We start from the raw sequence: 20,990 nt of genomic DNA on the forward strand, positions 1-20,990 counted from the left end.
GATGCAGTTTAAGAAGAAACCAATGAAATTTTCCTTGATGCATTGGATGTGGGTTGAAAATAGAGGCATCAAGAACTCTCAAAGTTTTGGTCTGAGCAACTGGTAGGATGTAGTCATCATAAACTAAGGTGAGTAACAACTGTTCTGTGCGTTTGGGGGTAAGATCATGAGTATGACCACACACATGACCCTTGAGACGTCTGAGACCTGTAAGTGACTCCTGTGTGGATGGGCAGTTAGAAACGCAAGATCCGCGCTCACAGGGAGTTCTAGGCTGAATGTGTGACTGTAGAAGTCATCAGCATATAGATGCCAAGCCTCGGGCCCAGATGAAGCCCTCCAAGGGGAGTGAGTGGAGGCATATAGATGCCAAGCCTCGGGCCCAGATGAAGCCCTCCAAGGGGAGTGAGTGGAGATGGGGAGAGAAGAGGGCCAGGGGCTGAAGCTTGAGCACTTGACCTTTAAGAGGAGGGAGTCCCATAGGTGATGAGTGATGAGACATACAAGAGCTGAGAGCAGACGGGCCAAGAAGGGATTCCCAGAAGGAGGGAGTTATCCACTCGAATGCCACAGTAGGGGGCGTGAGTCACAGACTTCAAGCCCATTTTTCAATTTAGCAACAAGGAAGTCCCTTGGGGTCCCTGATGGGAGTTGCTCTGGTGGAGGAGGTGGGACAGAGCCTGCCTGGAGCAAGGCTAAGAGAAAATGGAAAGTGAGGAACAGGAGATGAGGTGTATGTGCTTTGGGGTGTTTATGTGAAGGGGATCAGAAAAAGGGTAGCTAGAGGAGGAGTTAGTTAACGAGAGGGATTTTTTAAGAGAAATAATAGCATGTTTATAAGCTGCTGGTAAGGAAGAAGAAATGGTGTAGGAGGGAGTGAGTTGCTGGAGTGATGACTTTGAAGAGGGTGAGAGCACGGTGGCTTAGCTCAGGACAGAGAGATTCGTGGAGCAGCTCGGGCTGCTCAGCTCTAAATGTGACAGGGAGAGCAGAGCACGCGCCCTGAGATGCTGACCACTGGGCTGTGCCGGGGGTTCATGGGAAGTTTTCTCTTGCTTGCTCTTACTTTTCCCAATATAAGGCATCTTGGTTATTTTATTATGACCTTTCACCTCATGATGATCACAACAGAGAATTAGTGCACGAAGAACTCCGAGGATTTGGGAGTAAAAATCTGGTGTTGATGAGGGGAACACGATAGAGCAGTGTGACGAGAGCTTGTAACGGTCCCTTTGGGAACATCTCCCGGGGCTGCTGGAGTGTGCCCGGCTGTCCAGACACGATGTACTGCAAGTTCAGTTCTTAATTTGTTTCTTATGAGAATCTGATGGGACATCAGGAGGTTTCTAAGAAGGCTCCGTCATTGAAAATCTACTAAGACATTAAGGAAGGGAGGGAGGGAGGAAAAGAAAAGTGGAGGAGAGATGCTCATGTTCTCTTCCCTTTCTCCTCCAGAACTCTGGAGAAGATCGTGACATTCAAAATGTTTGTCACTCAGTTGAGCCTGGCGGTGTTTGATGACCTCACCCACCACAGAGCGTCATCCGAGCTTCTGAGACTCACACTGGACCACGTTTTCCTCCAGATGGCCCCCGTGGCTGGCCACCTCCCTGGGGAAGAGATGGCCGCCGCCCCCTTTCACATCTACTCGGTGGAGGTCTGCTGCGGGGACCTGCAGCTAGACAACCAGCTGTACAACAAGTCCAATTTCCACTTCGCTGTCTTGGTCTGCCAGGGGGAGAAAACAGAATCTCCTCAGTGCTCCAAGATGCAGAGCCTCCTCGTATCCAGTGAAGATTTGGAAGAATACAAGAAAAACTGTTTTATCAAACTCTGCCTCACCTTAACCGAGGGCAAGGACGTCCCGTTCGATGTGAACGAGTTCAGTTTTGAATTGAAACCTGCCCGATTATATGTGGAAGACACGTTTGTCTACTACATCAAAACTCTGTTTGAGACCTACCTGCCCAGCAGCAGCCCGGGCGCTCAGCCCACAGCCCTCGCAGGTGGCAGACAGGTGCTGCCCATGCAGGTGAGGCAGCACGCCAGGGCCTTGGTGCATCCCGTGAAGCTGCGGAAGCTGGTGATACAGCCGGTGAACCTCCTCGTCAGCATCCACGCGTCCCTCAAGCTATACATCGCCTCTGACCACACTCCGCTGTCCTTCTCGGTGTTTGAAAGAGGCCCCATCTTCACCACAGCCAGGCAGCTCGTCCACGCCCTGGCCATGCACTACGCCGCGGGGGCCCTCTTCAGAGCAGGTGAGGACACGGCAGAGGGAGCCTGAGCGAGAAACAAAGGCTCTGGGTGGTCCTGACTCCAAGACACCTGGAAGCAGCATGGGAGTGTGGGGAGCAGTTAGATAGCAGTGGGTTGGAATCCAGACCCTGCCACTGCTGGCTGGGAGGCTGGGGGCAAGTTACTGAACCTCCCCCATCTCAGTTTCCTCACCCATAAGGTGGGTTTTAAGATTTCTGACAAGAAAACAATGAAAGTATGTGAAGTCCCCTGAATTTAGGGTGGCCCTTAATGAACCCTTAAGCAGTAGCAGCCGTTAAATTTGCTGTTATGTAACAGAATTTTGATTCCCATTTAGCAAGCACCTTTTCGGCTCCTTGAAGACACAAGGCTCTATATCAGGGAGCTAGTGCCGCCAGGAAAACCAGCCCAGGCCCTCTCAGCCCCTTGGCCTAAAGGAAATGTAGTTCTGGGCTGTTAACTTGCTTCATTACGGCCCATGAATAGCTCTAGGTGAGAAATTCAGAGGATTTGTGTGCTCGTCAGATGCATAAAGAGCCTTCTACCTACCCAGTGCAGCCTTGCCTGTCTAGACAGATGGCAAAGAGAAGGCTGTAGGTGTCTCAGCCTCTCCACAGACCTGAGCGGGAAGAGTGTGCGGGGGGTGCTTGGCTGTGTGTACAGAGTGTGATGTGGGGAGTACTGTGAGCTGAAGGTTGTTTTGGAGGCCAGGTTGTCTCCGGATTCCCTATGGTAATGGGCGTCAGAGCTCACCTTCCTGACCTAAATTCACTCTCAAACGGTTTCAGTCTGATAATCGGGCTCCTCACGTTGCTATGAACTCCAGGCGACCAACACCAACCAACCGGACCTGGTCTCGCAGCCCCTTCTGGTAAAACACAGGGAGGTCTTACTTTCTAAAACTAATGCAGGACAGAACGTGGTAACACTGTCCTTGGTGAGTGCATTCCAGATAAGACAACATTGTAGCAGTGGCCGACCGACCCATGTTGTTGCCATACTGGTAAGATTATATTTTTTCCAGAACGAAATCCATCGCTACCCAGAACTCTGGATGGCCAGATCAGAGGAGGTCCTGCCCTGAAACTGTTGTTCTCATAGCCTGTACCACAAGAAAGAAAAGATTTCCCGCTTGCTAAGAAATTATCTTAAAACAAGTAGCTACCATTTCAAATTTAATAGACAGGTATATGAAAAGCTTTACTCTTTCAGGCAGTTTTTGCTTTTCCCATGAGAAGCAGGCAGGTAGGTTACTGAGCTCTGGTCTGGAGCCTAGGAAGGAGTAAGCTTCCCGTCCACCCAGTCATCACCTTGGGCGAAGGTGTGGGAGCACCCGTCAGAGTAGTGAGCTGGCAGGGAAACTCCAGCTGTGACCACCGCCAGGGAACCATGTCCTGCAGCCTCTGTGCTAAAAGTGACCTCTCTCATTTTTCATGAGCTTTCACAGGAACACTCTGTTTGGATTTTTTGGTAATCTACCTAAAAGTTCTCCAAGCTGCTGTCCCAGTCTCATTATTTGCTGAAACAAGAAACTCTACACTAGAGAGCCAAGTTTTTAGGCCTGTTGGGAGTTCTGTCACTAAAGGCCTTACAGACAGTCTGAAGATTATCTGGAGGAAAGCAGTGGGAATGGGAAGAGGATAGGTTACCCCTGGGAAGAAGCGTCTCAGAGAGAATGTGCTAGCCTTCTTGGGAAAGGAAGGGCTGGCCTGGGAGTGGGCAAGTTGCATCACTTGGGTCAGGATTCACCCATTGGACTTGATTAAATGGCTGAAATACCCTGACCTCATTTCTAGGGACGTCCTTATAGAGGTTTTAACAATAAAGTGATTAGAAATGAGTGACCACTGACCCTATTTGAAGGAGAGACTGTGTGGACTCTAATTTCCCGGGCTCCCTCTCTATTTCCAAGGCTTGGCTCTATGGGCAGCCAGACAGTTACGTTTTTTCAATAAAATCTCCAAACCCAGTAAGCAAGACGATACATTTGCTTTTGGAGAGAAATAAAGGCAGAATGCCCTCGGGTGCTCTGGTCCTTCTCTGGCCAGCTTGGGGCCTTGAGAAGTAGCTCTGGTCCGTACCTGGACTCCCCATCCACAGTGGCCTGATCCAGGACTGTCTGCCTCACCTTCCTGTGGCCGGGCTGTGGGCTGGAAGGTGGGGCTGGCTGCCTGCCATGCGCCCTGTGCTCCGCTGCGCCGGCCTGACCAGGCCCCTCGGACAGTGCGTGCTCTCTGCTTGGCGGTAGCTAACTCTCCTTTCTTCATCTCGGTATGGAAGCTTTGGAGAGAAGGGCAGTTGTTTCAAGTCCAATCTCTTGCCTCCAAGTGAACCTTCCAGCTCTTCCAGGCTAAAGGAAATCTGTTGTTTCTTTACATCCGGAGAAGGCCCTCTGAGGAAGAATATTCCACAACCTTCCATGGTAGCCTGCCTACTCAGTTAGGCCTGGGCTCACAGGAAGAGGGAGGGTGGGCTTTGGAATTGGGTAAGCCTGGCCTTGAAGCCCTGCCATGTGTCTCTAAGCTCCAGGGAGATGGGGAGAATCGAGCCACAGTCCCCTCCTTGTCCTGCCCGCCCTCAAGACGCTGGCGACAGAGCGACACGACGTCACACGAGGCCCTGTCCCCCGAGCCTGGCATGGTCCCTTCGCCTGGGGAGAGGCTCAGTCCTTAGCTAAATCTAAATTTACCTGAAGGCAGGTACTAAGGCTTGCAGAGTGACTGGGCGAAGTAAGTGAGGTGAATGCCTGGCCACCCAGAGGCCCTTCCATTTATAATCCTCAAATTCTGGAAATAATTCCCTCTTTTCACCTAAACCCTGATGTTGTCTTCTAATGTTCCAGAGGAGAGAAGGGGGTTCCAGATGTAAGGATGTTCCTCTCCAAAGTGCTGGGCCTGGGGACCCTTCAGGGCTGTGGCTTGGCTCTTGCCCCGACATGTTCACAACCCTCTGGGGTTGGTGACTTGACTGGGGGGCTCTCTGTCCCAGGCCCGGCCTCCCAGGACCTGCCGCAGGGGACACAGGATCGGCTCCCACTCGGGTCCTGCCCAGCAGCCTCCCCTTAAAGCCCTCTCAGCCCCAGGCTGGGGAGGTCAGCATGTTCCCCAAAGACACTGTATGTGTGGACTCATACTCTCCTGAGCCCCCGGCCTTTGCCTGCCTCTTGAATCCTCTGAGTGAGAGCCCCAAGCCCCGACCCAGGAGCGAAGGCGGGGAGCCACTCCGGGGTCCACACTCAGCCACGTTCCCACAGGGCCAAGCGCTCCACAGTCAGTCCGCCAAGCGGGCCAGCTCCCGGCAAGCCTCAGCTTTAATAGGAAACCAGATCCCAAGCTCCCCGCCTGGGACCCTCAGGGAACACGCCCCTCTCGCTAAGCTAATCAGTATGTCCCTGTCACCAGAGTTTACACAACTGAAGCCGGGGTGGAAGGGGAGACATTTCTCTGGCTCCAGCTCCACTCCAAAGGGAAGCGCTCAGCTTGGTAGGATTGGGAAAGATTAAAAATAACTCCTCCGTCCCTGTCAGAGCTGCGCGTCCTCTTTGCAGCACCCCATTTAGCATCTGGCCTCCCCGGCGTCCCAGCCCCTCACTGCACCAAGGAGCTTTAAGGAGAACTCCCGAGCCTGCGGACACCTGCCGCCCCAGGGGCCGCCTTGGCTTGGAGGGGGTGGGAGCGTCATCCCCCTGCATATGGGTCCCTTTTAGCAGGAATACGGGAGGCAGGGAAGTCATATTAAAGCTATTTGTGAGGCTGCCAAAAGGATCACTTTGATTTATAAAGTATGAAAGTTTGCCATTTATGAATTCACAGTGAATGAGTTATTTCCCATATTTTGCTCCAAAGGAGCTTATTACATTCTCAATTCTAGTGTGAAAAATGAATTGCAGGGAAAATGGGTCACTTTTCCCAAATGTTGAAAGTGCTGCATTTAAGGTTTCAGTCACCCCTTCCCTCCGGTCTCCCTCGCAGGCTGGGTGGTTGGATCCCTGGAAATCCTTGGCAGCCCGGCGAGTCTGGTGCGAAGCATCGGGAACGGCATCGCTGACTTCTTCAGGCTTCCGTACGAGGGGCTGACCCGAGGCCCAGGAGCCTTCGTGAGTGGGGTTTCCAGAGGGACTACATCGTTTGTGAAGCACATTTCCAAAGGTAGCTCTTCGGGTTCCTGGTAATGAGGCCTGATTTTCATTCCTTCCCTGTCTTACTTTTTAGAGAACGTGTTAAACATTCTCCGTGAATTAATATTGCCTCTAGCTTTGTTTGACTTGTTAGCTGGCAGTGAGACGTTGGATTTGTAACAAAGCTCATATATAACGTCTTATGTTTTAAACAGATCACTGCTTGCCTGTAGTTGTGTGAAAATGTTTCAGAAACTTCAGAATTTGAAACCTCCCATTGGGAAAACAAGGATTGGCTCAACTGTTACTCCATGTGATAAATGCAGAAATATTAAAGGTGTTCAGGACTTCTGCTAAACATCAGAAATCCTACACTGTGTTGCCTCATCATATATATATATATATATATATATATTTTAATGTAGATACAGTTGTCATAACGTTCTTAAGGAGCAGGATACATTTTGACAGTGGAAGCCGGTGGGGAGGTGAGCGGGCCAGCTTTCCCCCGGCTCGCCACGTACACAGCGCCACCTTGTGGCCCAGACGCGTCATCGGGCACAGGAGCCAAACTGCAGTCGGCCACCCCTACTCCCCACCTCGGGAAAGAGCGTGCTGCCCTTTCATCCGTGTTTGTTTGCCCATATTTTGGTCAAGTTGGCAGTAACTCGGGAACTAACAAGGTCCATCTGAGTCCCCGTTTCTTCTCAGCGGGAGGCAGGGGAAACAGGGCAAAGGCCTTCTCCCCGCGTCTGGTAAAAGGCCTTTTACAGTCAACAGTACTGCAACTCTTATGAGTGGGCAGGTTATAGAAGTCTCTAGAAGGCCTCAAACAAGACTTGAGCTTGAAATACGAGAACCCATGATCCATAGAAGGGGGACTGGCAAGAGAACAGCAAGAGCAATAAACCAAATTCCATGGACAGTGACAGGGCCACTCCCCCCGGGGCCCCTGGTCATCCAGGAGGCCTGTGAGCTGAGCCGCAGGAACCCACGGGTGAGTCACTGCAGATTTCTCACTCCTGACACTTGAATCTTTGTGGTTCTGTTGTTTTTATTTTAGAATAAGACAACCAACACCTGCTAAATCGAACTCCAGCGGTAATTTTAGCGTAGTGACTCACTGAATTTTTTTTACACTTGTTCTTTCCTCTTAGCAAAATCTGTTTGGTTTGTCTGTGTGTGTGTGTGTGCGTGGATTTTTTTTTTTTTTCTTTTCAGATGACTGGTAAAGATGCAGCTGCAAAAACATCTTCCATTTCTTCTTGAACCTAGACATCCAATAACAGATGAACTAATTCGTTAGCTTCAGGATATGTCCGCTGATGTCTTTCAGTTTTGCTCACGGAGACCTATGCAGACTTGCTGGAGGGGATTATGACTGTCTTGAGCAAGACGCAGAAATAGCCTTTCTTGGGAAAACCAGACAGAATCCTGGCTTTCACATGCCTTACTCTCTTTATTGTCTTCAATTTTTTTTTTTCCAGCTCACAGCCTGAATATCAAAATCACACATATTCTCTGTGGCATAATAATTATTTCCTGACTGTCAAATGATAAAGTTGAGTGTCTTCCTTTACTATGGCTAGAGTAATGGGGAAGAATAGATCTTACTTCTAAAGTGGAAACATTCCTTTACAATCTGTTTAAAATTCAGCAACATAACCTTACCCCTTCAAATGAGAGCAGGCAAATTGCAACCTTCAAAAAACCGGGCCTCCCTGAGGACTTCAAAACTAACTATTGTAGCCAAGCCCTGGTGGTCAGATGAGTGCATGATAGCTCCGTGTGAGGCTGCAGGCATTCTTCTGGTGAGGGAGGGTCTGATCCTATCCTCTGTGAGGGCTGAGTGGATCACCTTTCCTCAGCAAGTGTTCACCTCACCTCATTTTCCGAAGGCCGCGGCCTCACCCCGCCCAGGGGGAAGCCGCCCTCACTGTCCGCGGGCAAGGCCAGAAGGCCGCTGTGGACTCCGCTCGCCCGCAGCGCTCCGGGGACCCCTCCCCTGGGGCCGGCATCCATGTGACCAGGACCCCAAACCCACGTGCCTCTGTGTCCTCAGGTACCCTCACGTCCATCACCAACCTGGCCACGAGCCTGGCCCGGAACATGGACCGGCTGTCGCTGGACGAGGAGCACTACAACCGGCAGGAGGAGTGGCGGCGGCAGCTCCCGGAGAGCCTGGGCGAGGGGCTCCGGCAGGGCCTGTCCCGGCTGGGCATCAGTCTGCTCGGTAAGGGGCCGGGGGCGCTCGGGCGTCTGCTAGTGGCCCTAGCGCGGCCGGGTAGGGGGGGTGGCCCTTCCGGCTTCCTGCAGACGAAGCTGAGGCTGAGACGAGGCCCGCAGCCTGGTCCCCACGCCGATCCTGGTTTGGCTGCGCAGGGCCATCCTGCGGCCTGGGCCCCGCCCTTCCGCGCGCTGGTGGGAGTCGCCTCTCCCGCCGCCTCCTCTCTGCCTCCTCGTGGCATCCTTTAGGCGTCATTCACCCAGGAGGGTCCCGCTCGGGGCATCAACTGGAGAATGTCAGCTCACAGCCGCCTGCTTGCCAGCCTCCTGAAGCCTTACCGCCTGTCGGCCTCAGGGCAATCAGCAAGCGAATCGCCTGCTTTTGTTTGAGAAACACTTGAGCCATGTGCAAATGTCATGTAAACTTCAGTGAGGAGCCCACTCTTTCCTTTTATTTTTTCCGAGTGCCGTTTGTCCAGCAGCCAGATGGTACAGGGAGAGGGGAAGACTGCTCTGGGTATTTCCAAATATTACAAACGTTTGAAAAACAAGTTGCTCTGGAAAAAAAAATCTATAAAAAAAGGAAGATTCAGAGCTGAAATTTTGCAGAGCAGGATTTTCAAGGGTATCTTCTGTTTATTTGTTTGCAAAGGAATTTAAAACTGTGTTGCTTGGCCGCCTGCCCGCCGAGCATCTGAAGGAGTTTGCATCTCTGGGAGATCAAAGAGGCCCAAAGCAGGGAGAGCAAAGGTCAGAAACGAGGAGCTTGAAAGGACCTGCCCTCTCTCCAGGCTGCATTTCTGTACACAAGCCCTCCTCTCACAGAGGCCAGCTGAGTGAGGCTCTGACAGGAAGCAGTGAGATGTTTCAAGTTCAGGTGCAGTTACCAGAAATTGTTTAAGTCCTAACGAACCTGCAGGGATGTGGGGCATGGCCGGGTGATAACGTGTGGGAATGGGGACCTGGGGTGGAGCAGCTGCTTAAGAAGCAATCCCCTCGCTGCTGGCGTGGCTGCTTTGGTGTAGGGGGGGGGGACGGGATGGGGGAGGGGGGCATGGTCCTCAGGAGTCAGCAACCCCCAGGCTCGGGTTCCAGGTCCCTATCTTTGTGACCTCAGGGCTTCTCTTTTGTAAATGTGGGCTGGAAATGACTCTGCTGTTACTAGAAGTAGTGGTGGTCTGTTGCACACCAGACGCAGCGTCCATGTTTGGTCAGCAGCACCTTCATTATATTATGGTAGCAAGGGAACGAGAAGGGCCGTCTGGTTTCAGCGAGTGTCCCAGCAGAGAGAGCCATCTGACCAGTGGCTGGGGCGTCTTGGCTTTAGCTTTAGTCCGGTTGCTGTGACCATAGGAAGTGACTGTGAGGTTACCGTGGAGGCCTCGGGTCGTTGTCTGGCAACCATGGGACCTCTTTCTGCTAAGAACTGTGACCTTGCATGCCCTCTGCTGTGGGCAGGAGTGCTTCCTCCCCGCTGTCCAGGATCTTCTTGGACGGAGGCACTCAGCAGAGGAGACCTGAGCTGGCTGGCATGTGGCTGTTTCCATCTTGGCTGATCTGGGCTCTTCCCACCCAGAAACGCCCACAACCAGTCCCCATTTTCCATTATCTGAGACTGTGCCGGGTGGTAGAAATCACTTACGTGGGGAGCTGTGATTCTGCCTTTGTGACGTCACCCTTTGGAGCATAGCTCCTATTATTAACCCTGGTTAATAATAGACAATCCCAAACCTTTGAACTTTACTATAGTCATCATATTTTGTACACACTCCTCCATGCAAGGGAATCATTTAGGCTGTCTATGGAAATTGCAGTAGGCTCATGGAGTCTTTCAGAATCTAATTTCCGCAAACCGAGGAGTTCTGGGAATGATGTGAACCTGATTGCACCCACCAGCAGTGGCCTGACCCCGGGCCCCCAGGAGCTCCGCTCCCAGCAGCACGCCATGAGCAATGTGTCCATTTCTGTGCTCTTTAGACTAAGGTTGAGCCAACCAGCTTCCTTTCTTGGAAGAGTTCAGTAACTGTATCTCACATGATCACTGGGTCATCTCAAAACATCTGGTCCTTGATGTATGGCAGGAAGAAAAAAGGGAGGCTAGAACCAATCTATACTTTCCTCCTCTGGGAAAGTATGGATTTGTCGCCACGCAATACATTCCCAGAAATGGTGTATAAAACTGCCGCATGCCAGTAAGTGCCCAGCTGACGTTAGAGCTGTTTATGTATAATAGCCACGCTTAGTGAAATAAAAAAGCTAGTTCCTCAGTTTCTTGCTTTATAAGACATAAACATAAATGACCTAGTTAGTAAAAAATATATTTAAACAACATTTCAGGGTTGTCAGAGCACTTCCGCATGAGTCATCTTGTCTGGGCTTCAAACCCTAGATGTGGATGAGGTTAGGTGACTTGCCCAGGTCATGCATCCAGGCGGGACAAGAGCCTGTGTCTTTCCACATGTCACCCACCCTGAAGGGCTCCACACCTGGAAACAATCAGGATGTGGGGAGACTGAACAACTGAAAGTTGCAGAGTAGGAAAAACACATTTCCCCCAAATGTTTATGAGTTTGATGGGCCTTCTTGACTCAGCTCAGCCCTCATGAGGACACTGTGGAGTGTTATGAGGCTCCTGAAAAAATCCAAGGACACCTATAGCTCCTGGCCAGGCCCATCGCCCCGGGTCAGCGAGGAAGTGATGGCCTAGAGAGGGATGCCACCGAAGCTCCTGGAGGAGGTCTACAACTGTTTTCAGAAAGCAGTGGCTTTTGGAAGAGCTCTGTCCAGCCTGCAGAGTTGGCGTCAGGCTTGCCCGCACTTACCAGCTCTGTTCCCCAGAGAGCCCGACTTTCTACTATGGCCTGGAGCCTGCTGAGAGGGGATATGAGCTCCGTGTGGCACTTACAGGCACATTACCTCCCAGATGGGACTTCTCTCTCATGAATACCAAAGGCAGGCTGTCAGAACTCCCTTCTCTGACTTAAGATGAGTTAGTTGCTGGATTTCCCAGCAGCCACGCCCCGTCTCCACGGCCACTCTCGGGATGACGTTCGGAATCCCGGCCATACGCCTCCACCAGGTGAGTCAGGACGTGGGCGCCCAGAAGGCGCTGGCCACGGTCCCCCTGGTGCCGCCCTCAGCCATCAGCACCCTGTGTTCCAGTTAGAAGGGAGTTTCGGAACAATGAGCGTGCTTCCCTCTCGGTTTGCTGATCTGTTCTGGTCAAAAACAAGCGAGCCTCAAGCTGGGATGCCCAATACACTCTGTGGGGCTTGTTTGTCCCTGGAACGGTGAGCTTTGGAGCGGTGTCACAGCCTGTGCCTCCACCATCGTGATTAAAAACAAAAAAGCCCAAAACAAAATTACAGCATGCAACACGGCAGCACTGGGACAGCCACACAGGCAGGACGTCGATAGATAGTGACCCAGCCTAAAGCTGAGCGAGTCACAGAAGGGGTGAGGAGAGCCTTTTCGTTCCCTTGCTTCACAGAGCAAGCCCCCCTCTTCCAGCGAAGGAAGGGCAGGAAAGGAAACAGGTCTGGAACCGGTGGTCCGGTGGTTAGGCCTCTGCCTATCCCTCCCACGTGAGGGCATGAGTTCGATCCTTGGTTGGAGAACAGGTCCCACAGGCATGGCAATGAAAGAAAAGGAGAAAGCAAAGCCAGGCCAGCCGGCACAGAAAGGGTCCCCGGAAACCCCCTCCCCTCCCCGCTTCACCTCGTCACATCACAGCCAGCTCCACGTGGCTGCCCTCCATGGCCTGATGCCAGTGGACAAGTTTTGGGATCCATTTCCACTACCTAAAGCCTCAGAGCAGAGTTGGTGTATACGGCAATAATTTACCGGTGGTGGGATTTGGCTGGATTAGGCTTACCGAGAGAGCCCTCTGCCTCTTTGAGAGCTGCTTTGCTGGCGGGGCTAGTGTTCCACCCGGGCCCCTGGGCCCCTGCAGCTCCTCCTCTGCCTCTTAGGATCTAACACCTGTCAGTGTTCAGGCTTCCCACTTCGGAGGCAGCCGGAAGAGTTTATCTATCAAAGTCCTGGTAACTGAGCCTTCACTGCGGCCGGTGGCTGGAGAAAGTGGAGGATCAGAGGGGAGCCTCACTGTGGTTGCTGTCTGTACTTAGGCAGGTGGAGGTCAGAGCCCGGGCTGGGTGCTGCCCCAGGCACAGGCCTGGCATGTTAAAGGAAAATGGGAGATTTTCACCTGTCCCCCTCCTAACTCAGTTTTAATAGTCTTAATGGAAATCTGCACCTGAGAAAAGACATTTCTACCAGAAAAGTGCAGAAAGGCAATTAATTTAATAGTGAATTTGTTATTATTTACCCCACCTTTTCTGCTCTCAGCATGGGCATCTTTCAAAGAAATCAGGAAGTGATATCGCAAAGGCTATATTCTTTGATATGATGCTTTTCGCTTTGAACTGCCTGCTGTGAGATGATGTGAAGAGAAGACCCCAGGGTTCTTGCCCCTCCCAGTGTAGCCGGTTCCGTTAATACTTCCCAGCTGCCCTGACTCCTGACCTCATAGATGGGGAACAGAACCTCAGATTCCTCAGACTGAAGACGCGGGGCGAGCTCCCAGCCCAGGCCCCGAGACCGGCTGTCGTAGGGTGCCTGAGACCGCCAGGGTGGCCCAGGCCAACCGTGAGCAGCCTCCTCTGCTTCCAGCCTCGTGTGTATAAGAGGTTTGGGAAGCCATGGTCTAGGCTGGGAAACAGACCCTTCGCTTCAGGTCACTGTTAATCTGTCAATACATAAACCTAAATGGTGCTGTCAAAATTTAGAAGGGTGGAATCCATGAAGAATGTTCCCTGTACAACTGACGCAAAGGAACTGGCCTCTTTGTTTCGCTGGACTTTGTTCAGTGGAACATGACTTGAAATTAGCAGGTCATTAACTGAGACCTGGAAATCTCCTTTTACCCAGGAGACTCTGAACTAGTGGCATTTGGAATAATGGGATTTGACACGAGCTAAAATTTCCACCCGGGAACGGTGCATTTTCATTAATGCTAGCAGGTTTGAGTTGAAAACGGAATTCTGTCAAGAATTGTAATGAAATTTTTACCTCTTGCTGGAGTAGGGAACCCTTCACTCTGTTGTGGCAGAAAAATCTGGACTTTTGAGGCCTTTACTCAAACTCACCACTGGTCCCTCAGAGTGAGAGGAGCAAGGAGGGGACCCACAGAGGCCAAGGGATTCACACGCCAGCTCCACACCTGGCCCGGCTGCCCCCTGGGAAAGCTGCCAGAGCAGACAGCCGTGAGCTCTGGGCTTCTAGCTGTTCTCAAGCAGAGATAAGTGGCCAACCCTCAGTTGAAGTGAGAGAAAAGGAGATTTTTCCAAGACTGGTCAAGGAGAGAAGCTTGTTTTATAAACAGGATCAGTGACTAGCTTGGTGGTTAAGAATGAAGCTGTGACTCTGACCCTCTAGACTCAAATCCTGGCGCAAGCACGGGACAGCTGTGTGACCTTGGGAAAATTCCTTAACCTCCCTGTGCTTCGGCAGCCTTGTCTAGGAGCTGAGGATAAAAACCGTGACTCTTGAGGATTGTGAGAATTAATGATCTCCTACAAGTAAGCCCTTAGCATATAGTAAGCCCTTGAGACAGATTTACTGTAATAGAAATAATTACTATATCAATAATTACTCTTATTATATAATTAATATATTAATATTGTTATATTAAACGGGCTTCCCCGGTGGCTCAGAGGGTAAAGCGCCTGCCTGCAATGCAGGAGACCCGGGTTCAATCCCCTGGGCCGGGAAGTTCCCCTGGAGAAGGAAATGGCAACCCACTCCAGTATTCTTGCCTGGAGAATCCCATGGATGGGAAGAGCCTGGTGGGCTACAGTCCATGGGGTCGCAAAGAGTCAGACACGACTGAGCGAGCTCACTTCACTATATTAAACAATTGCTCTTATTCTTACTAAAAGAGCAAACAAGAAAGAGGCTTGCCCTTTTCAGTTTTTTCATCCCCAGATTCAGTGAAAATGTATTTGGCTCACTCTCCTAAGGAATTGTTCGTGCTTTTCTCTAAACTGTGTTGCTTGATTTCTGGAGAAAGGTGTATGGGTGCGCTTGGAAATAGTCCGGCATGTTTATTAAATTCTAAACTGAACTTCATAGATCCTGGCTGTGCTGGGGCAAACCTAGTCAGAACATCGTGTTTTGATGAAGATACTGAAATAATAAATGTCTAATAGCCTCAGTGTCCTTAGATAAAGGGTAAATGAACGCATGGTAGAGAGCTTTATAATGAGGGTGGAGTTTCATTTTCAATCCAAACAAAACTGTTCCAGATTGAAAGCTTTCACGTTCTCAGGATTTCATGCCTCAGTCCTTACCCAGGCTTTCGTTATTTTTCAGGTGCAATTGCTGGTATAGTTGATCAGCCAATGCAGAACTTCCAGAAAACATCGGAGGCTCAAGCTTCAGCAGGACACAAGGCCAAGGGTGTTATCTCCGGTGTGGGGAAAGGAATCATGGGGGTGTTCACGAAGCCCATCGGAGGGGCTGCTGAGCTGGTGTCACAGACTGGCTATGGTGAGTCCTGGAGAACTGGCCAACTCGGACATCACTGGTTACTTTGCGTTACTATACCAAGGTTTCCCTAAGATAATCTAGCCCCTCACATGACCAAGGAGTGAAAAATAAAATAGATAAAGCTATAAATAATAGTTCTTTCCCTCACCTCCCTAGGCTTATCTACATGAAGTGTAAAATTGGACTATTACTAATAAATTATGATAAAATTATAGAGCTAGGAAATCAATTAGTAATTTCAGTGTATATGTGTCACAGAATCTTTTCATAGTCATTTAACAAAGCAGGCTTTAATGAAAAATAACGACTGAGAGGTTGAGGACAGAAAGTTGAATATATCAAAGCAGAGAGTAGACTGACTTTTTCTGGTGAGCAACTTGAAAGAAAAAAATAGGTCCTAAAGCAGGAAGGTTATCTTTAAAAAACAATGCCTGTGAATTTGGAGAATGAAAGAGCACGCGTGTGTTGGTGGATGCATGCACACTGCCCGTGCAGCTTGGCCTCAGGCGTGGCTTTCTTGCCATCAGACTCTGTTGCTATTGTAGCCAGGCCCGGTCTCCCGGCCAAGGTCAGCAAAGGCGCATCATCTGCCACTGAAACCCATTCCCAGAGCAGACTGGTGCAGAGAACCGGGCTCGTGGAACTACCGCCTTAGGATGGTGCCAGGGCTCTCCACAAAGCCGTGCGCACACAGTGGGGGTGTGGGAGAGGGAGCGCCTCTTCCTGTGCTAATTTTCTGCATTCTGGGCAGAGGACATTAACTGACTTTACATGAATAGTTGTTCCGTCACTAAGTCACGTCTGACTCTTTGTGACCCCATGGACTGCAGCACGCCAGGCTCCTCTGTCCTCCACCATCTCCAGAGTTTGCTCAAATTCATGTCCATTGAGTTGGTGATGCTATCTAACCATCCAATATTAAAAAAAGAAGTCTTTTAAAAATGAATTAAATGCATAGATACTACAATAAATATGGTACTTTACCTTGAAGACACTTTGGCATTTGCTTGTGAAAATGAGTGTCAGCAGGTCTGCAGTGTGAGTTAGTGCAAAGTGGTGACGGTCAGTCAATCAGTTCAGTCACTCAGTCGTGTCCAACTCTGCGAGGCCTCCCTGTCCATCACCAACTGCCAGTTTACTCAAACTCATGTCCATTGAGTCGTGATGCTATCCAACCATCTCATCCTCTGTCGTCCCCTTCTCCTCAAATAGGTAACTGGAATTACTTCTTTTTTTTTGCCTCACCACAAGGCTTATAGTGGAGAAGGCAATGGCACCCCACTCCAGTACTCTTGTCTGGAAAATCCCATGGACAGAGGAACCTGGTAGGCTGCCGTCCATGGGGTCGCGAACAGTCGGACATGACTGACTTCCCTTTCACTTTTCACTTTCACCCATTGGAGAAGGAAATGGCAACCCACTCCAGTGTTCTTGCCTGGAGAATCCCAGGGACGGGGGAGCCTGATGGGCTGCCGTCTATGGAGTCACACAGAGTTGGACAAGACTGAAGTGATTTAGCAGCAGCAGCAGCAAGGCTTATGGAATCTTCCTTAGTTCCCCAACCAGGGATTGAACACTTGCCCTTGCAGTGAAAGCACAGAGTCCTAACAACAGGACCACCAGGGACTCTGGAATTGTTACCTTTGTGCCTAAAATCGGTATCATTCTGGTCATGAAGTGGTGGCTGGCTGGCAGCACAAATGATGGGCAGGCGCTCTGCACGTGTAACTGCATCTGGCCGTAGAGTCCGCGGGGTACATTTGACTGCGGCTCTGCGCCTCGCTAGATCTGACAAGAGGCAGCCAGATTAGGGCATAAAACCCGTGTCTGAGAGGAAGGGAGCGGGAAGAATGCCCGCGCTCAGGCAGCCTTCCGGAGCGGCTCCTTTAGGAGACCACACAGACAGGAACATGTGTTCCCTCCCCTTCCCCTCGCCGCCTCCCCCTCATGCCTGCCTCTCTCTCCTTACATGAATGACATTTTCACTCACAGGGAAACTGACAAAAAGTACTGCCACAACTCATAACTGGACAAAGTTAAACGCTCCCTTATCAAATACTTACACATTCACAGAAACAGTATTCCTTTTGCCATGGACGGCAGCAAGATAAAGTCAACTTAGACTTCATAAATTCCTCTGGTCTTGAAAGCGCCTTTGTCCCTCACTGCGTGTTTCCCAAGGCTGTGGGGCTTCTCCCTTATGTAAGAGCATCTCAGAGCAGAGCTTCACATGGCCTCGTTGGTTTCCATCATTCTTGTAAAAGTTTTATTACCGCTCTGAAGGTTTTACAAACCACTAACTCTTGGTCTAATGACTGTGCCTCGTTTATAAACATTTACAAGCCTTCAGAAAGCACACAGGCTGTACCATCTCTGGTTCCGGAGCGTCTCTGGAGAACTGCGTGGTGCCCTCGTTCGGTGCTGGCACCAGGGAGAGCGTGTAATAAACCAGAGGCCCCACGAGCGCTCATAAATATATATGGATTCATGTCTAACAGCTGGACTGTCATTTAAATACTGTATCTAGGCAAACCACACGCCTTCGTGTGCATCTCTGTGCGTTGTTTTTTGTTTGACAGCCACACCGCAGATACAGACATTACAGACATACTGTGATACTAAGCAAGGAAGTCAGCTAACAGTCTTGACTTTTGCGTCACATCAGCTGTAAACGATGTGTAAGCTATTGCTCAGGCCTGACTATTCCCAGGAGCATTATGCTTCCTCTAATTGCCCGCCTGTACTTGGACTGTAGCTCATTCATATTTCAGCTTGCAACTAATATAAGATCACTCGGGTTAAGAGCATTGCAATGTTTAACGATTATCTATACACTTACTTCCAGAGATGTGACATCATTTTGGAACTGTAGCGTTTTATAGATGGCTCTGAGCAAATGACATCACTGTAGCATGAAGCTGTTTTCCAGAAAACAACTAGTAAAACCCCCTTACTTCTCTTACTACAGGTATTTTACATGGAGCTGGACTTTCTCAGCTTCCCAAACAGCGCTATCAGCCAAGTGATCTGCACGCTGACCAGGCTCCAAACAGCCACGTCAAATACGTCTGGTAAGATTATCTGGAGGCTGGTTCAGCTGCACACGTGCATCGTTATGTTAACAGGGCCTGGCTTCCTCTCAAGCTAACGGGCCACCCTTCCAGGGGAGCCCACGAGGAGCAGCTGTTTTCAGGGGAGGCTGCTGGTCCACAGCTCTGGGCTGGCAGCAGAACACCTGTCCCCATGTCCCACTCAGGGCAGGATGTCCATTGGCAGAGGTGCCAGGGCCCACGATAGGCCTGAGGTTATCTGTGTCCTCATTAGGGGTGACATTTCTAACGGGGGTGGGGGGGGGAGGACTCACCAAACCAAGGGGTATCTTTGTCTTCAGGAGGAGCTGGGTTCGAATGACCAGAATCAGAATTAAAGTGACAGTTACACATTTCAAGATGACATGATGAGATTGGTGAGGGCCCTCGCTTTGGTTCAAACCGTGAGCCCTGAGAGGTGAGCATCTCTCCCAAGCTGGCTGTGGCCTCACCTTTCTCCTCTGACACAGGAAGATGCTCCAGTCTCTGGGCAGACCGGAAGTGCACATGGCCCTGGAGGTCGTTCTGGTGAGGGGCTCAGGCCAGGAGCACGAGGGCTGCCTGCTGCTGACGTCAGACGTGCTCTTCGTGGTGAGCGTCAGCGAGGACACCCAGCAGCAGGCCTTCCCGGTCACGGAGATCGACTGCGCACAGGACCGCGAGCAGAGCGGCCTGCTCGTCGTGCAGCTCAAGCAGCCCAGAGTGGCCTGTGACACAGAGGTAACTTTCGACAGCAGGGTGCCTGGGGTTAGCAGCCGGCAGCGTTGAGACCCGGGGTGACCGCAGGTACTGGGTGTCTGTGAGCCGGCAGCCTCTGCGGTGGGCGCCAGAGACCAGAAAGGCTGCCAGGGCCAGGGGAGGCAGGAGGCCAGTGGACTCACCGCTGGGGCTCAGCCACCCGAGAGTCCAAGGTCAGTCGTGTGGGGCTGGGGTGCGGGAGCTCCAGAGTGAGACTGTCTGAGGTCCACAGGGCAGGCCCGAGTCTGTGCGTGGCCTGGGAGTGCTGCAGCCGGTCCCTCCAGCAGGGCCGACAGAGAAAGTGCCACCCAGGAGCGACGGGCGTCACGCGTGGGACAAGCACAGGCACCGCCTCCCTCAGCCCCAGCTCGTGAGAGCTTGGGCTCAAACTTTTTGTCTCCAGCTCCCTCCCACCCCCTGCTCTGTCTTCCGTGCGGCTGTGTCCCCTTCCCCATGGGACATTTCCCACCCCCTGAGCAGTACACGGTACCTCCTGGGGACACTGCCCAGGCTCCAGGGGCAGGCTCCTTGGCCACACGACAGCTGGGAGGGGGTCCATTCTGGGTGTTGGGGGTCAGAGATGATCGCGGGCTTCCTGCCGTCCAGACCAGGGTGAGCACGTGCACCCACTGGAACCCTGCCCTGCCCCTGCCCCCTGCCTCTGCCTCCCTGCTGACGGCCTGATCCTTGGGGCCCCGAGAGTTGACCTCGGAAATGGACATCTTTTCCCACACAGCTAGACTGGGGTTGGATCAGAGGTTAAGAGGAACCTGCCTGTCCTAACTTAGGGTCTAAGTAGGTCCCAGAAAGGCCAGCAAACCTTGCCTCTGGCAGGTCCTGCCTGATTCCTTCATTATGTTCTTCCTGGTATGGGAGCCTGCGTCTCCCTCACACCACTGTTTGGGTAAAATTATCTGAGAAGATGGAAGGCAGCCAACCACAACAACTCTGAGATTTCTCTAGTTTCTTGGATCATAATCAGTCAGGCTTTAAGCAGGGGCTTGGCACTAAGACTACATTGCTGGTTCAAGTTGATGACTTTCTGGGAATAAACAGAGGTCAGATGTCCAGCCTGACTTTATTAGATCTGCCAAAATCTTCTGATCCAGTTGACAATAAAGCAGCAATAATCTGGCTACAGGCCTTGGCAGGGGATAGTATCATTATCTTCAAGTCCCTGGTCCTTAACGAGAAACTTCCAAAGCCCTGAGGAGGATCTGTGACCATCGTTATTCCTCAGTTGCTTGGGAACTATTTCAGATCTTAAACTATTGAGACTAGAGAATCAGCATTTGCTGTGACTCTTCTCTTTGGCTTTTCTGCTTGAGGAGGGTACTGTGGGGAATTGTAGCTGGAGGGGAACACACCTCAGCTTCCCTGGGGGTTACTGAGATGGTTGGTGGAGTCACCACTCGTTTCCCAAGGGTGCTCAGGATGAAGGGGTCAGAGGCAGGAAGAGATGACTGGGAGCAGGAACACTGCAGGACAGCTTACACAGCAGCAGGAGGCACTGGGCAGACCAGCAGATTTGCAACCCTTCAGCCTCCAAATTCCACTTTCTCACCCTTTACCTCTAACCCCAACTCCTTATTAACAAACAAAAAGTAACTGCCCCGTTAATCCTGTGTCCAAACCCTCCCCTCCCCGACTCACTCCAATGGAGACCCAGGCTACAGAACAAAAATGCCCCCCAAAATGTTTTGGAGACAGTAGACGCTTCGTTACTAATGCTCTAATCCAGTCTTTCCAAAATGGGAGTGGGGGTCACTCAGCAGTGCTGCCTGACAGTGCCTTTTCCTCAGTGGCCACGCCCAACCTAAGCCTCGGGCTTAAAGCCGGGCTGGGAAGCCTACCCACTGTCTTCCAGTGAAAACTAAAGAATAGTGTTTTAAAATCTTTACATGAAATGGTTTTTCTGGGATTTTGCTCTAGATGCTAGCAAACATAGCTCCTTTGGATTTTGGAAGCAATTAATTTGTAGATGACATCATTCAGTATATTCAAATACGGCA

General features: G+C 51.1%; 1 protein-coding gene and 1 non-coding gene across 6 annotated transcripts in view; both read left to right on the forward strand.

The window, feature by feature from the left end:
• VPS13B (vacuolar protein sorting 13 homolog B) overlaps nt 1-20,990 on the forward strand; it is a 786,697-nt gene that overhangs the window by 762,145 nt on the left and 3,562 nt on the right. For all 5 annotated transcript variants that reach the window (XM_018058289.1, XM_018058286.1, XM_018058288.1 and 2 more), the window contains 6 exons: nt 1,456-2,261; nt 6,231-6,407; nt 8,439-8,609; nt 14,975-15,151; nt 18,120-18,222; nt 18,711-18,960. In XM_018058289.1, coding sequence (XP_017913778.1) covers nt 1,456-2,261; nt 6,231-6,407; nt 8,439-8,609; nt 14,975-15,151; nt 18,120-18,222; nt 18,711-18,960 — 1,684 coding nt within the window. The remainder of the gene's footprint in view (nt 1-1,455; nt 2,262-6,230; nt 6,408-8,438; nt 8,610-14,974; nt 15,152-18,119; nt 18,223-18,710; nt 18,961-20,990) is intronic.
• Nucleotides 14,302-14,375, forward strand: TRNAC-GCA. The gene has a single exon. It is a non-coding gene; the product is annotated as a tRNA-Cys (tRNA).

Source organism: Capra hircus, chromosome 14 (genome assembly GCF_001704415.2).
Source record: "Capra hircus breed San Clemente chromosome 14, ASM170441v1, whole genome shotgun sequence".
Classification (NCBI taxonomy): domain Eukaryota; kingdom Metazoa; phylum Chordata; class Mammalia; order Artiodactyla; family Bovidae; genus Capra; species Capra hircus.